This window comes from Macrotis lagotis, chromosome 2 (genome assembly GCF_037893015.1).
Source record: "Macrotis lagotis isolate mMagLag1 chromosome 2, bilby.v1.9.chrom.fasta, whole genome shotgun sequence".
NCBI classification, from domain to species: domain Eukaryota; kingdom Metazoa; phylum Chordata; class Mammalia; order Peramelemorphia; family Peramelidae; genus Macrotis; species Macrotis lagotis.
Window position 1 is genome coordinate 324,162,369 of NC_133659.1, and position 17,030 is coordinate 324,179,398.

At 41.1% G+C, this 17,030-nt stretch overlaps 1 protein-coding gene across 1 annotated transcript in view; it reads right to left on the bottom strand.

The window, feature by feature from the left end:
* The window catches only part of NUAK1 (NUAK family kinase 1), a 74,348-nt gene that overhangs the window by 41,602 nt on the left and 15,716 nt on the right, over positions 1 to 17,030 (bottom strand). The window contains exon 2 of the mRNA XM_074226759.1: positions 890 to 1,010. Coding sequence (XP_074082860.1) covers positions 890 to 1,010 — 121 coding nt within the window. The remainder of the gene's footprint in view (positions 1 to 889; positions 1,011 to 17,030) is intronic.

Below are 17,030 nucleotides of genomic sequence, written 5' to 3' on the forward strand. Positions count from 1 at the left end.
GCTGTAGACTGGGCAGTTGAGTTATTATGAGAAAGGAAAGGAAAGAAAAGGAAGGAAGGAAGGAAGGAAGGAAGGAGAAAGAAAAAGGGAGAAAGAGAGGAGAGAGAGAGGGAAAAGAGAAAGGGAGGAAAGAAGATAAAGAAGAGAGAAGGAGAGAGAAAGAGATGGCAGACTTGTTATTTCCTTAGTCAAGAAACTCTAGCACCTTCTCTTCAATGTATCATTTCAGATTGCTGCCTCAGGAAAGTTAAGTGATCTGGCCCAAAAACACACCGCCAGTCCATCTCAGATACAGGACATGAACCCCAGTCCTACCGACTTTGAGGTTAGCTTCTATCCACTATACCAAACTGAGGAAAAGGGACTCACGAGCTCAATAATAAAGTTCAAATCTGGCCTGGCAACACTTAATAATTACTTAGCTGTGTAACCTTGGGCAAGTCACTTAACCCCCATTGCCTTGTTAAAAAAAATAATAAAAATCCAAAAGATATCAAGGAAAAATATTTTTAATAAACAAATAAATGTTTGTTAAATTAAATACAAACACAAACATCCCACTTTCCAACAGTTGTCTTTGCTTCTTTTTGATGGTTTTTCAGGGAAAATTGTAGGCAGACTCTAGCCTTTAAAGGAGCCCTGGTTGTTGGGTTATCATGTGGCAGGAAATTGATGGGACAAGGTGCATCACACACCAATGATATTTTACAAGTAGGTCTGTCCAGGTGCATCCAAGATTATTGTGAGGGTTCAATAGGCTGCCTCCCCACCTGGCCATTTTGTAAACTGAACCGTGAAGAGTGACTTTCATCATAAAGATAATCCCCTGCAAAGAGTCTTTGGTTTGAGACATGGGATTAGTAGGGGGTACCAGGGAAGCATCACTGACCTTCATAAATGCTGATGATATGAGGATGGCTGAGGGACGACATGATCTCAATCTCCCGTCGGATGTGAACCATGTCCTGCTCATCTTTAATTTTATCCTTACGGATGGATTTTATGGCAACCTATAAAGTCAGGAAATGAAATGTTATTCAGGGATCTAAACAGATGCAAATCAACCATTGAGAGTTTGGAAAATAAATACAGATGTCACTTGGCAAGATGCACAATGAAGAAAACAGATTGAAAAAAAACTGTCATTTCTTTCGTTTATAGCAAAAACATCCTTCCCACAGATACAAGGAACAAGAAATGTGATGGGCAGGACATGAGGGTTTGGAGTTGGGGTCTTCCTGTGGCTAATGGTTAAAAATGATGTGGGTTAATTGACAATAGAATGCCAACATCTTACAACAAAGCAAGATAAAATTCACTTTAAAGAGTGCCAAGGATTAAATGGGCCACATCTGCCAATCAATCCACACAGGCGGCTGTTACATCTGTGACTGTGGAACAAAAACCTTCATCACATGCAATGGGCATGACCAGTTTAGAAATCACTTTTTTTTTCTCCACTTGCCTTGTTTTTGTAACTAACCAGAAATTTGAGCCTTCATTATGGCAAGTGAAAAAGATTGGGTTGAAGCCCAAGATACATATGGATGTAATCCAGTCAAACTCTTACCAATTCTGTGACCAAGACAGCTAGGTGGTGCAGTGGATAGAGCACTAGCCTTGGAATCAAGAGGATAAGAGTTCGAATCCTGTCTCAGACACTTGCCACTTACTAGCTGGGTGACCTTGGGCAAGTCACTTAACCCTGACTGCCTCATATCCAGGGCCATCTCCAGTCATTCAGATTCATATCTGGCCACTGGATCCAGATGGCTCTAAAACATGAAATTTCACTAGTAAAGGGTATTCCGAGAGTGAATCTCCTCTTCCAATGGAGATTCTAGGGAATACCTGCTGTACTGAGAAGTTAGGTGACCTTTCTAGGGTCATATAGTCAGTTAGTTGTGAAAAGAAGGACTCAGACTTGATTTTTCCTAACTTTGAAGGCAGCTTTCACTCTCAGATCTTTCTGACTCTTACCAAGCTGACCGCCAAGAGTGATTTAAACTGCCACCCAAAATCAGATGCCAATAATTCTAGTCTAGGTAAATGGGGAGTTACTGGATTCATTGAATCAGCTAATGAAAAAGCCCATCATGGGCCAGTTTACCCAGCCTTCAAAAGTGATAATAAAAGGCCAAAAAACGATACTAGACAATCTAACAAGGAAAAACCTTCTGCCAATGGCACAATCTCTTTCTATAAACAAACCAGTAATGTGATCAGTCTGCTCTGGCATCAAGAAAAAGAAAATTACCCACTTGGGAATAAGACCAAAAAAATTGCTGCCATCTCCAAATATCCTCCGGAAACCTCCCCCAGTAACCTCAGCTATGACCCGAAGGCCTCCTTTCATGGATGACAGACAGGTCAGTCAGTCTGGACCATGAGAGCATGAAACTCTCTAGAGAAAACCCTTCCCATCAGTGACACTCCATCAAGCCAGTTCACAAAATGATAACTGGTTTCAATAGCCTTAACATCCTTTTATTCCTTCTACAGATAAAGGGAATGACTATTCCAAATCCTGATTCTCCCGAACCCCATCAAGAACCAAACTGAAACTTTACAGAAACAAAAGTATCAGCCAATCAATAAATTAGTAAGGTCAGAGTAATTGAAAGCCTTGGAGTCAGGAGATCTGGGTTCAAATGCAGCCTTGACCCCCTGACTATAACCTTGAAGAAATCATTTGCCTTATACCCAATAACAAAGTAAGGAGATTTAAATTGACCATCTCTAATGATCATCTCTGACATTCTACATTCTAAGGCCCCTCTCAGCTCTGACAATCCCTGTTCTAAACTCCCTCCCAACTCAAGATATTCCAGGATTTCCAGTGCTGTTTTTATGTGTAGATTCTCACTGCAGCCTACACTTCTATCCTCAGCCTTATATAGGAGAATAGTGGGCAAAGCTCTTGGGAACATCTTACTTCCACTGCTTACATTTCTGGGGTAGTTTACCATCTGCAAAGTGCACTCCTCCTATTAGGGAGGTAGAAAGTCTACTCTCATTTTACAGATAAGAAATTGAGGCTACCTAGGACTTCCCACGAAGCTAGTAAGGAACAAATCTACAAGTGGAATCCAGGTCCTTTGGCTTCAAATTCTGTTTCTCCTGACCCCCATCCCCCCCAAAGGGGTTTAAAGATTTTTTTTCCTCCACTAGCTGGGAGTTGATAAAGGGGAAGGAGAGAAAATACATTGTTAATTGAATTTTTTAAAACAAGACCTTAAAGACCATCTGGTCCTTTTGCCAAGCTATTCCCCTCCCCCCTTTTTATTTCTATTACTCTCTGGAAGGGAAAGCTACATTAAGAGATTTTGGTGATGCAAAAATCCAAGAAATCAGTAAAAATGTATTTAAAAAATAAAAAAGATTATTTGGACCAATCCCTTCATTGTACATACAGGAGACAAAGGCTGGCCTTCTCCTACCTCCCCACCCTCCCATCACCAGCAGGGTGGAGGGGGCCTCACAGAATGAACCAGAAACAAACCTCATTATTCCCCAACTGAGCCCCAGAGTTCCTTCTCAGCCAATGTTATATCACCCTCTCTAAATACCCCCAGTTGCTGTCATTCTGCTACAACAACGGCCTCAGAGAACTCTCTGAAAATCCTTTCCTTTTCTTCTTTGACCCCTGGGATTCTTAATACTTTTTCTTGGGGTTGGGGGAAGGCTGTGAACCCATGTCTAGACCATGTAGACAACCAGGATGTGGGTGGCTCTTGGACTCACTCCTGCATTCTTATATGAACTAAATACAGGCCTGGGGGTGGAGGAGAGGGGGGAACACCCCTCGGATTATGCAAGGGCCTGCACTTGGCCATGCAGAAGAGCTCAAGAAGGCCTCTATTGTCAGATATACAATAAGAACAAATTCTTTCCCCATCCATGGTCCATAGAGGGATAATACCATTGAGTGGAAAGGGGGTAGGGGGTTTAGGGAGGGGAAAACCAGCTGGCTTGTGAATCCCAGCTAACAGTTAAGAAACAGGCAATCCCACCTCCCCCTTTTCCCATCTGTCAAAGGGGATGTTGAAGACAGGAAACAAAGGAAAAACGTTGGGATTCTCAATACAACTCCATTAACTGCCAGGGAAACTGAGGGTATCTAACCAACATTGGAAAAACCTGGAGGGCAGTTAGGTTGTGCAGTGGATAGAGCACAGGCTCTGGAGGAAGGAGGCCCTGAGTTCAAATTGGACCTCAGACACTTAACAACTACCTAGCTGTGTGACTTTGAGCAATTCAATTAACTCCATGGCCTTACTATTTAAAAAAAAAAAGGAAAAATGTGTTCCCCTCAGCTCCAAAGTCCCCTTTCTTTCCATTACAACCCTCCCATTGACCCTGTAAAAGAAGGATGAAGGTTTTGACTTTGACTCTCCTCCTAAGGATTCTGTGAAGAGAGTGCTTGGGGAAGTAGCCTAGAAAACCCTTAGACTACCCCTAGCAATGTAAGTAGAGAGCCTAGGCTTAGAACCTTACTGTTGTGGAAAAGTCACTTGAGCCTCTGTGCCTCAGCTTCCTTCTCTGTAAATGTAAGGTTCCCTTCCTTATCAAAGACTATCATTTTACCTATGTGACCTTGGGCAAGTCACTTAACTTCCTTGAACCTCAGTTTCCTAATCTGCAAAATGAGCATGTTAGACTAGATCTCTAAAGTCCCATGCAGTGACTACATTGGACAAGTCCAGACAGACTGGATCATCTTTCCCAAAGTTACCCGGCTCCTTAGCCTGTTGTTCTTTATTCTGTGATCTCAAAGATGCCCATAACATCAGGAAGGTGATGCCATGACATACAAGTAAATGGGATTTAAGTGAGAGAGGGCTGTGAAAAGTCGCCAGTCTCTTTCTCCTCTGGAGCCAGTTATGGATCAGGATGACTGGAGATGGCCCTTTCTCAGCCAGTAGAATGTCACTGTTTGAAGGCAGTGGTTAATCAGGACCGAAATTGAGATTCAGCCTCAAAAACTTACTAGCTGGAACAGTTTGCCAGAGAAGGAAATGGCAAATCGCCCCAGTATCTCTGCCAAGACAACCCCAAATGGGATCACAGTCAGACAAGAATGAAAATGACTGAACAACAAAAATGGAGAAGATACGTGCATCTCCCTCCTCCCCAGCTTGTTATACTCAGAGTAGGCACTATCTGTTAGCTGTGACCATCAACATTCACCTGTAATTGCTCAAAAATGACTAATCTAGAGATATTTGGGTTGGGGAAGTTAAGCGACTTGGCTCATAATGTGGCCGGGAGTTCAACTTGAATTCAGATCTTCCCAATTCGAGGCAAACTCCCAGATCCCTCTTGCCTTGCTAGCTCTCCCCGCAGATGGTTAGTGAGTTATAATTTAATTTCTTTTAAATATCTCATAAGAAATTCTTCAAAAAGTTACAGCTGGCTCTCAGGAGAGGCAGAACTTCACCCATAAAGGAGACATGAATTGGCCAGTTAGGAAATCAGGTGTTGCTGTTAATATTACCAGTGTCCCATTGAAAATAGATCCGAGTCTAGACATTGCACAGTGACTTGTAAAAGGATCTCCTTTGCATGGGCCACCCTACAATTTGAGGCTTCGAATCTCTATAAAGCACCTGGCTTATTATTAGACCCATGGATTTCTCACCTCTGGGTCCTGAAGACTGAAGTTGGCCAGGCCAATTCCCATCTCTTGTTAAATCAAAGAGGCCCAGGTCCTCTCACTGTGATTGAGCATTTTTCTTTGATGAGCATAGAGAACACTTATAAATTTGTTAGGTTTGCTCCCAGAGAGGTCCAAGCACAAATACATTACCAGGATAAATAAGGATTGGAACAAATCATACTATATTCCAACCTCAGTCCTCTTTGCCTCCCCCGCCCCAACACACACACCATACACTTTTGTTCAAGGATGGCCTCATTAACATTCTTCAAATGAGAAAAATGAGACCAAGAGAATTGAACTGTTTTTCCCAAGGCCAATCATTAGCCAATTTAAATTGGAGCTCCAAATCCAGTATTCTTAGCATTGTATCATGAAGGTAAAGGCCATTAAACTCAAATGCATCCTTCCCAGATTTTGATTCAGCAACTGGGATTTGTCCTTCCTTCTGTTGCTGTTTGTTTTTGTTGTTGTAGCATCATTTCAGTTGTGTCTGATTCTTCCTGACCCCATTTGGGGATTTTCTTGGCAGGGATAGTTTGCCATTTTTCTTGACCATGTCATTTTACAGATGAGGAAACTAAGGTAAAAGAGGTGAAGTGACTTGCCCAGAGTTGCATGACTATTAAGTGGCTAAGGCTGATTTGACTCTAAGACTGGTGTCTAGCTACTGCACCACTGGCAAGGGAGATAAGGAAACAGTCAAAGAAATCCTAAGAAGTTCCAACACTTTGACTTTGGTCCTACCTCTTGGTTCTGCTACTAAAATCTAACTTGGACCAAATTACTTTCCCTCTCTGAGCTTCCAGCTTCCATGTCATATTTTATAAAATAAGGAAGAAATGAAATCTAGACTTTTGTCTAAAGTCTATTACAGTCCCAACATTTCACAGTTCTAACAAAATTCAGAGATAAATCAGGTCCTACAGTTGAGGTTATGAGTTTTTTAAATCAACTGCCCAAGTAATTTCTTAAAATGGATGGGGGCAGTTCGGTGGCTCAGTGGATAGAGCACCAGTCCTGGAGTCAGGATTGATCTGAGTTCAAATCCAATCTCAGACACTTAATAACTGCCTAGTTGTGTGACCGTGGCCAAGACACTCTCAACCCCATTGCCTTAAATAAATAAATTTATTTTTTTAAAATGTAGCATAGAGGCGGCTAGGTGGTGCAGTGGATAGAGCACCGGCTCTGGAGTCAGGAGTACCTGAGTTCAAATCCAGCCTCAGACACTTAATAATTACCTAGCTGTGTGGCCTTGGGCAAGCTACTTAACCCCATTTGCCTTGCAAAAAAACTAAAAAAATTTTAAAAAACAAATAAAGATAAAAAATAAAAATAGTTTTAAAAAATGGGATGGTGAAGAATGTACCCAGCTACCTGGCAGAGAGATGGTAGACTAGAACTATGAAATAAGGTACACTTTCAGACATAGCCCATGTATGAATTTGTTTTGGCTGACTAAAAATATTTGTCACAAGGAAAGGTTCTTTGGGGGGAAGAAAAAATCATTTAGAAAGAAGTAGTATTTTTTAATATAAAGAAAAAGCATCATAAAATATATGAAACCTAGGAAGAACTGGGTTGAAGTCCTACCTCTGCCACATGCTGACTGTATGATCCTGGGCAAGTCACAACTTCTCTGAAGCTTCAATGTCCCCATCTATAAAATGGGAGTAATTATAATCCTGCTCACAGAGTTGTTGCAAGCCAGAGGGGATATAAATGCTTTTGCAAAGTGTACTATAAAAATAATAACTATTATTATTCTTGTTTTGAGTCAACTCTATGTAACAGTCGGACATGAGTCTTTAAAAATACTCTCCTAGGAACAAGAATAGTGTTAAGGAAACTACCCTTCTTCTCCGCCCATTTCTGGATTTTTTTAGGGGTTTTTTTTATTTTTTTTTCATTTTTGCAAGGCAATGCCACCTAACCACCCCTCTGGATTTTTTTTAATCACTTCTCAGGAATCCTGAAAAAAATGAGTCAGAAGTCCTCACTAGCAGCAGTTATGCTAAACTGTCTCTAGTATTTGTATCCAAGTGAAGATTCTGCAAATCTAGAAATCTATGAAGAAATGCCTCTATTAGTCAGTATTTCAGATCAGTGAAGACATGCTTTTATTTAATCCCACAGTAACTTGGATTGGCTGCTTCTTGGTCATTCATATTATAAATTCATATTTAGAAGAGGCTATGAACTACTTAAAATGCCAAGATCTTTACAGAAATTTGGGGGAGGGATTTGTTTTAGACAAGGGTTTGCAAAGAAGAAACAATAAAGTTACACTAGAGATCATCTGGGGAGTGAAGTGGTGCCATACTGAATGAGAACCTGGAGACAGTTCATGCGTTCAAATCCAGCCTCAGACACTTGGGTAAGTTATTAAGTCCTGTTTGCTTCAGTTTCTTGATCTGTAAAAAATGACCTGCAGATGGAAATGGCAAACCTCTCCAGTATCTCTACCAAGAGAACCCCATGGGACGGCTAGGTGGTACAATGGATAGAGCCCTGACCCTGGAGTCAGGAGGACCTGAGTTCAAATCTGATATTAGACACTTTATAATGACCTAGCTGTGTGACCTTGGGCAAGTCACTTAACCCCATTGCCTAGCCAAAAAAACAAACCAAAAAAACCCAGAAAACCCCAAATGGAGTCACCAAGGCTTAGCTACAACTGAACACATGATTCAACAACAAAAGAAACCAACCTAAGTCGGGCAATTGACTTTGTCTAAGACCCAAGCAGCATTAAGTCTACTGAGGAAGATTGCATAAAAGAGGGGATGACTCTGAGCCTTCTCTAGCTTGGGCCCAGACGGTAGAAACTGGAGATAAGGATGGAAGTTTGGAATAGTTCATTTTGGCTCCATCTCTATGGGAGGAAATGCTTCCTAAGAGATAGAGCTATCAGGAAGTGAAATGGGCTAGTCCTGGAGAGATGCATAGATCTAGAACAGGAAAGAAGCTCAGAAACCCTGTAAATCCAAAACTCCTTTTCTAGATGAGGAAACTAAGACCCAAGGTCACCCAGAAGGATTGGAAGCTAGACCTTTAGACTCCAGGACCCTATCAGGTGGTGGTTTCATCCTCAGCGGGATGATCTGATTGACCACTTGTTTAGGTTTTCATTGATGATGGTGATTCCTGTTGAGCAGAGGTGGAGTTGGATAGGAGTTGAGGTCTCTTCTTATTCTAACTTTTTGTTAATTGCCATTCACAGGAGAATGGGATTAATGAACAAGTAACACGGGGCTGCAGCCTGGAGAATATCATGGAGCCCAACTAAATCTGGAAATCAGAGTCCATCATTGAACCAACATAAAAATCATGCAGGCTTCATTAAAATGACTTTCCTGGAGCAAACCATAATATGTTCTGTCCCTCAAGGACTCAATCTTATCACATTTTAGATTTTTACCTTGGACCTTTTCTGAGAGCTAATCTATTAGAGACCAAATTATATGTTTGACAACAAAGGCCCATTCCCCAGGGAGAGGGGCTAGAAGGAGGGAAGGGACTGGGTTCCACCCATGGCAATGGCAGTAGAATTAGAAGGGAAATACCTTCAGGAGTTGTTTTCCCTTTAAAGAACATCAGCAAACCCACAAGACAATTACTAATGTAATAATCATAATTATGGTCCACATTATACGACATTTTAAAAGTTTACAGGTTTTACCCTTTCATCACCAACACAGCTTTAATCCATTGAAAGACAAAAAAAACGAGAAGGTAAATTACTCAGAACTTTTCTGCTTCTCAAAAGCTGATATTTTGGACATTACTTCTGGCCTTCTGATGGGGGGAGGGGGAGGGAAGTAAGATTAGGGGAAAAATTATAAAATTCAAAATTAATCATCTTTAAATAGAAAAAAATCAATATATATATACATACATATTTATGTATCTAAATATTCATAGCAGATTTAGGTAGAAATCCTGAGATCAAAGTGGGTCTGCATGAATTGGAGAAAGGCTGACTCAATTACAAAAGAGACCTCAGATTCAAATTGTGCCACAATTCATATAGAAAACCACAAATTCACATTATCTACATATTATGCTTTTAGTTATTTTGTTAAATATTTCTCCATTATATATATATATAGCCACCCCTTCCCCATTATATTTTAATTTAGCACAGGCCCCAAGTGTGACCCCTCTGAACTATAAACTGAATATGATGGAATATTATTTTGCAACAAGAAATAACAAGTATGAGAAATTTCTAGAAGCATAGAAAGAATTGTGTGAAATAATATAAACTAAAATACAGATATAGAAGAAAAATTAACTCAGGGATTGTAATTGTTCAGGCTTGTTGACTCTTCTTGACCTTACTTGGGGTTTTCTTATACAGGAATGGATTGTCATTTTCTCCTCCCGTGGATTAAGATAAACAGAGCCTCAGTTTCTCTATCTGTAAAATGAAGGTGTTTTTTACAACACAGTGTTAATGTGGGGTATCTAATTTATAAAAAGTAACTAGAGGGTTGGATGGAGTGGTTTAAGCAGGAGGATTGCAAGCTGTGTAGATAAAAAGCCCAAAGAGGGGGAGGCAAAGATCCTGTCTGACTCATTCCCCAATGGCCCTGAGACACTTTTTTTAGGATTCCATTGATACTTTCCATGTTTGGATGATAAATGTCAGGTTTGATTTTACTTGAAGAGGTGGAAGTAGCTTGGAATCTCAAAAAACTATCAACATGGAGATTTATTCCCTTCCCTCTTCAAGGATTGAGCTAAAAATGTCAGCCTAGCATTGCAAGGATTGATTGTGAATGAGAAGTCATGAGGAACTATAAGAAGGCAGGAAATTATCTTTTTGTCCTTCGTTTTCTCCTTAGGGTTTGAGTTCTGACATCACTGGACAAAACCCAAAATGAAGTTTAGAAGGCTCCTGATGGCTGGTGCATAGATAGCCACCAAAAACAAAGCTGAAAAAAAATTCCAAAATGGTGGTTCCAAAGCTAGAACTAGAAAACTGGCCGTGCTCCAGGGTACCAGACTTGGAGGATGCTGATTGCATTCAACAATCCTTCAACAACACAGAAACAACACCTTGGTACCTAGTTGGAAAGACTAATGAAGAATGCTCAGCCAGCAACCTTGTGCTTATGATGAACCAAGCGTGGAGTAAACTTCCTCTGGGTATCAGAGTAGAGTTAAATAACAAAGGTTGTAAGCACACTAGGGAGATAGGAAGAGATTGGGTTTACATAGAACTTGAAAAGCCCAAACAGATCATCTTTGATCCAGACTGTAATAATCACTAGAATTGATTGAATGAATGAGGGGAGAACAGTCTTGTGCTTTAGGAAATGGATGTAAAAACTTGTTTTTACATGTAACCAGATAAAAATAAAATAAAATAAAGAGAAAGATCAATATGGAAACTGAAAGAAGGAAGGATTGGAGAGATTTGAGGGATAGCCCCACCAGTAGGCTACTGTAATGCTCCAGGCATGAGGTGATGAGAGCCTGCACCAGAATAGGGGCAGTGTCAGAGAAGAGAAGGGATATTTGTGTCTAAGAGGACTTGGTAAATGATTGACTGCAGTGAGGGCTGGAGGTGGAAAATGTAAGAAGTCAAAGATGGAACTTCAGTTTTGGACAAGTTGTGTTGAAGATGTTTACTAGATATCTAGTTCAAGGCTTTTGAAGATGCATGATCAGAGGTGAGAAGTTGGAAAAAATAGATTTAAGAATCATCAGCATAGAGAAGCTAGTTGAATCCACAGTAAGATCACTGAATACAGAAAGGGAAAAGAAAGAGGTCCAGGTCAGTCATGTGGAGGCAAGAGGACTGTGACATTATGGACATATGACAGGAAAGTAAATCAGATTAAAGTGGGGGGGGGGGGGGGTGTTGTCCAAAAATCACCAGACTCAATTCAGTTTCTCCTCTGGAGTCCAGTGACCAGATCCGGATCAAGAAAATTGGAGATGGACTCAGATGCAAAATGAAGTAAGGAAAATGGGGAAACAATGACAAAAGTGGAAATAGAAAGCATAGGAATATGAGGTTGGGTAATTATAATCAATCTTGTCCCTAAAGAAGTGAGTTAGCATCCTCTCTCACCGCTGTGGAGACATGGGGGACTAGGAATGCAGACTATTGTCAGATTTGGTCGATGTATTCATTCATTTTTTTGAATTCCTTGTTTTTTCTTTCCTTTTGATTCTGATATAATGGATAGTTCAATGGTAGGAGAGAAAGCAAAATTATATTTGGAAATCAAAGTGATGTAAAACCTAAAGATAGCAATATTTTTAAAAAGTGAATTAGGCAGAGGGCAGCTAGGTGGTGCAGTGGATAGAGCACTAGCCCTGGAGTCAGGAGGACCTGAGTTCAAATTTGACCTCAGACACTTAATAATTACCTAGCTGTGTGACCTTGGGCAAGTTACTTAATTCCATTGCCTTAAATAAAAAAATTTTAAAATGAACATATGCCAAAAATCAATGCCTTTGACAGGAGTGTAGGCTTTTATTCAGCAGGTAGAGGGTTCGAATCATACACAATAACTGGTCTCTACAATTCTCCCATTCCTATATGTGCCAGTGCTATGAGTTAACAGAGAGGCCAATATGAAAATTTCCCCTAGTTCGGTTTAAGATGAGTCTGCAAAGACCAAAAGCAGAAAGCCTAAAAACGAGGCACTCTCAAGCTCATTTCTCCAGTGGCTGAACAGTTGCCTACTTCTACTTTCTCCCACTGTCCAAAACCAAATGCAATATCCAATTGGCGTTTCTACCGAAGAAAAGTCATTTTTCTTCTAGTTTACAATTTTCCTGGAACAGCACAAGGCTAAGGTTACATGTAAACTGGAGGAACAAAAGGAGTAGCGGCTGATCGCTCTGCGTCTGTTTATGTCATAGCTTATACAACTATTATCTATCAGCCTCCAAGCATAAGGGAACTGAGCCAGCACACACGTGGCAGAGAGACAAACTCAGTATCACAAAGTCTGGTTCTTCAGTTCCACAGGAAGAGTTTTCTTTCCCAGAGAGGTAAGTCCTAGGATTTAAAACTGGAGAGATCTTCAGAAACCAAGTTGCTCTCCTTCCTCCTTTCACAGAAGGGGAACATGAGACCCAGAAAGAATCAAGGGAATTAAGACCATAGACATGTGATGGATGAAGAGCCTTGGAGATCAGTTGGAAAAGTCAATGGTAAGCATTGATTAGACACTTACTGTATGCTGAGAACAATATAAAAATATAAGCAAAACAGATAGTCCTATTCCTAAGAATCTTGCATTCTAATGGAGAGTTTGCATCTCTAAAGGAGAGCTGAAGAGAGAAGGGAAAAGGGAAGAGAAAGGGATACAGGAGAGCCAAGAGAGGAGTGAACATGGCTGCCCTGAACATTTCCTTAAAATGAACATTCAACAGAGTCACAAACTGGAAGAGGGGCAAAAAGTTAAAAATGATTTACTCAAGGGTCACACAAGTAACAAATAAGAGAATCAGGGTGATTTGGACCCAGGGCCTTGATCTCTTCTGTGTATCAGAATGGGTGCACACAAAGTACCACATATATTTTTCCCAAGTCATAAAGACTAGGCTCTATCCAACTTTCCTTATTCTATGTCCTCCCCATATATCCTCTTTTCCATCAGTATTAATCTAAGATGGAGAGCAACCAAGAGACAGAAACCTCCTTCCAAATCATGTTTCTTTTGACAACCTGATGAATCTACCTGCCTCCATAGAAGGGCAGGGCAACATTCTTCCAAGTCAGACACACCCAGGATGTACCTTTCCAACAAAACTCTGCTACTTTCCAGATTTGACAGCATCCCACATGAACAGACACATTGCTGGAACATTTTTATCTGCATATGATGAATTCCTTGAGAACATTTCTTTGAATTATTAACTTCATTCTGAAGGTACATCAAGTCTCCTCCTACTCTAGTCCATCCCAAGTTCCAGCTATCATAATGATCTTCCTGAAGCCTAGGTCTGACCATGTCAACCCCTACCCCACCCCTCACCACCACCCCCACTCTCCCAGTAGCTCCCTATCACCTCCAGGATCAAATGGGCACTATTCTAATCTACCTAGCTCCTGATTTGGGGTAATTTCTCTAGCTCTCCTCCTGCTCTCCCCTTTGGTTCCACTTCCCCTCTTTCCTGGTTTCTTTCAGGACTCAGTCAAAATTCTACCTTTTTTTAAGAAGCCTTTTCCCATCCCCTATTAACATTAGATTCTTTCCTCTATTACCTCCAATGCATCCTTTATCTATCTCATTGGTATGGCTGTCTCCCCATTAGAAGGTGATCCCCTTACTTGAGCATGGAGACCTTCTTTTTACCTTTCTTTATATCCCCCCAGAATTTAGTACACTACCCAGCTTCCAGTAGGCATTTAATAATATGCTCGCAGACTGATTGACATCATTGGCCTCATCGATTCAAGATACGAGCATAGCTTTTAGACAGAACACAAAATTGATTTGAAATCTATCTCAGGAAACAAGCCATAATCATGGTAGAGAAGTAGAACCTTGGGGTAGAATGTTGCCTACAAGCTAAAGGGTAGTCATTTTTATTTTTGCATAACTAATTTGGAGGGAGAGTTATTACTGTGGGGGAAGGGACATCCAGATATGGTCATGAAAGAGAAAAAAGGGACCAATAAAACATTTTTTTAATTTAACTTGAAACTGGTCTGTCTGGTTTTGACATTCAAAATAGGCAGATTGCAAAGAACCTTTTCAGTCTAAGTCACATAAAAGGTTATTTTAGTGAATCAAAGGAAGGTCTTTCCTAAAGATTTGTGTCTTTGGATATGGTCCTTGATGCAATCCTAGCCCTAGAGCCAGCCAGAAGAGTCTCCTTTGGCTAACTAATCCATTTTACAGGAGAAAACTGAGACCTAGAAAGCTTAAGTGACTTTCTACTATTCTTACAATGAAGTGAATTAGAACTGCATCCTCTGACTCTGAAGCCTGTGCTAAGCTAAGTGGAGTAGGTCCAGGGTCAAGCAACCTATCTATTCTAGTAGGTGCCTATGCTAATTTTCTTTATGTCCTTGGGCAAGTCCCTTCCGGTTTCTTCCTCATCAGCAAAATGGGCGAGGAAGTTGAATTAATGGCCTCTAAAATCCCTAGACCATTTACTACCAAGAAAACTTAGGACAATCATTACTCCCTATCTAAACCAGAGCACCTTTGAGTTCCCTTCCACATTTCCCAGGGTATGATCCTATGACTATGAAGAGGATAGGGACTCTGATTACATGGAATCTAAAACTGATTTCTTTCAGCACTGAAATGTAGCCCACTAGATTTACAACATTTGGGTTGGGCAGAGGTATGTGAATGTGCCTGGGTGTGGTGATCAGCAAAAACTAAGCCCCGGGCATATATTCTGTTTTTTTAGTTAGATCCCAAACATCACAGATGCAAAAATTCTGGGCTCTTCCAGTAGGAGTGGTTCCAAGTCTTGATCCTACCTGGCCATGGCATCTAGAGCTTTCTTCTGTCCACCAAATAAAGGATCCAAGCTTAGTACAGGTAGAATCAGAGTTCTAGGGCTAGAAGCTCTAATCCTAGAACAAACAAAGAAACTGAGGCCCAGGAAGGTGGAGTCACCAGAGCAGGTTCTGAACCTAGAAGTTTGTCAACTTGCTTTCTGAAAAAAATATTTTTATAACAGTCATTCAAAACCTTTGTTTCTTGTGGATTTTATATTATACATTTATAAGCATGATTAGCATGATTCTAAGAAGGCGTCCCTAGACTTCATTAGCCTGTCAAAGGGCTCCAAATCACACCTCACCCCTGAACTTGGGACACCTTCTTTCAATCAAAAACAATTTGTATATACCAGGTATTATTCTGGGCACCCAGGATACAAAAACAAAAATAAAACAATCCCTGCGCTCAAGGAGATTCCATCCTATTGGGAGAAACAAGAGAAGACAAAATGATGATGCTTGTCCTTCGTTCTGGAAGAAGACTATGACATCGTGACAAGCACACTTTCTCCTCCAGAGCCATCTGGGTTCAGTGGCCAGATAGAGACGGTCCTGGATGCCAGGCAGTTCCCAAAGATGGAGCAGCTAGGTGGCACAGTGGATTGAGCAATAGCCCTGAGTTCAATCTACCCTCAGACACTTAATAAATAATTATCTAGCTGTGTGACTGTGGGATTGCCTGGTCAAAAGAGTGACTTCCCAATGTCACACACTAGTAAGTATCAAGTGTCTGACAGTGGATTAGAACTCAGGCCCTCCTACTTTCAAGCCCGTGCTTTAACTACTTCACCACCTAGCTACCCTTAGATCCCATATGTTAAGGGGCTACTGAAGGCCTCAGCTGAGCTGAAAGTAGGAACAAGTGGAGGGTCAGGGGAAAGGCCAACAGTTCTTCTTAGGGCTAGCACTGATTCAATGGCAATACTTCAAAAGAAGCACCTCCTAACAGTATTGTCATAGCCAGCAGTCACAGCCTAGAAACATCCCAAATGAGTCCCAAGTTACCTTCTGATGTTGCCATACACTCAAATACCAATAGTCCCCAGATGTTCTCTATGTAAAACACTTGGTTGGAAACACCCTACCCTGCTTTCCAGAAAGCCATTATTTGCTTAATGGTCTTGTTCGGTTCAGCTAAAGTATCCTGGAGCTGACATCTGAACACAAGCCCACTCCAACGTGTGCGCCCCATCTGAGGGAAAGATGAGAAGGCAGCAGAGGAGAGAGCACTTTCCATGATTTATGTAGCTTTTATGATGGGGCGGTCCATCGAAAGTAATCCAGGCTGCAGACAATAGCTCAAGACACTTTCAAGTGCATCTCAGGGCCCATCCTGCCACTAATGTTGGCTGATGTTGAAACAAAAAGACCATATACAGATGCCAAATAGACCTGGGGCCAAGAGAAATACTTCCACCTGAACTCTCTGGCTCATTAAGAAGAAAATGAAGGTTTCTCTGGTTTGGATCAGCTCATTCAGCTAGAGAGAAGGACAGGATCATCAGAAGCAGGGACCTCGCTTAGGTCTTCAAATTCAACCCCTATTTTCCAGATGAGGAAACAGAAACTTAAGGGAGTTGTCTATGGTCATGCAGTTAGTGAATATCAGGAATGGGATTGGAATCCAGCTCTTACTGACCCTATATTCACTAAACCACACTGACTGGGAAAGGGGAACAAGAGCAACATTTTGAACACAATGATTCTCTGCAGCTGAGGTAAGAAAGGAATGTATTCCAGATATGGGAGATGATTGGTGCAAGGCAGAGGTGAGAAGTGGCAAAAAAGGGGAAGGTGGAATAAAGGGAGGGAGGAGGAAAAGAAGAAAAGGAAGGATGAAAGGAAGGATGGATTTCAGGGCAATGCCCAATGAGG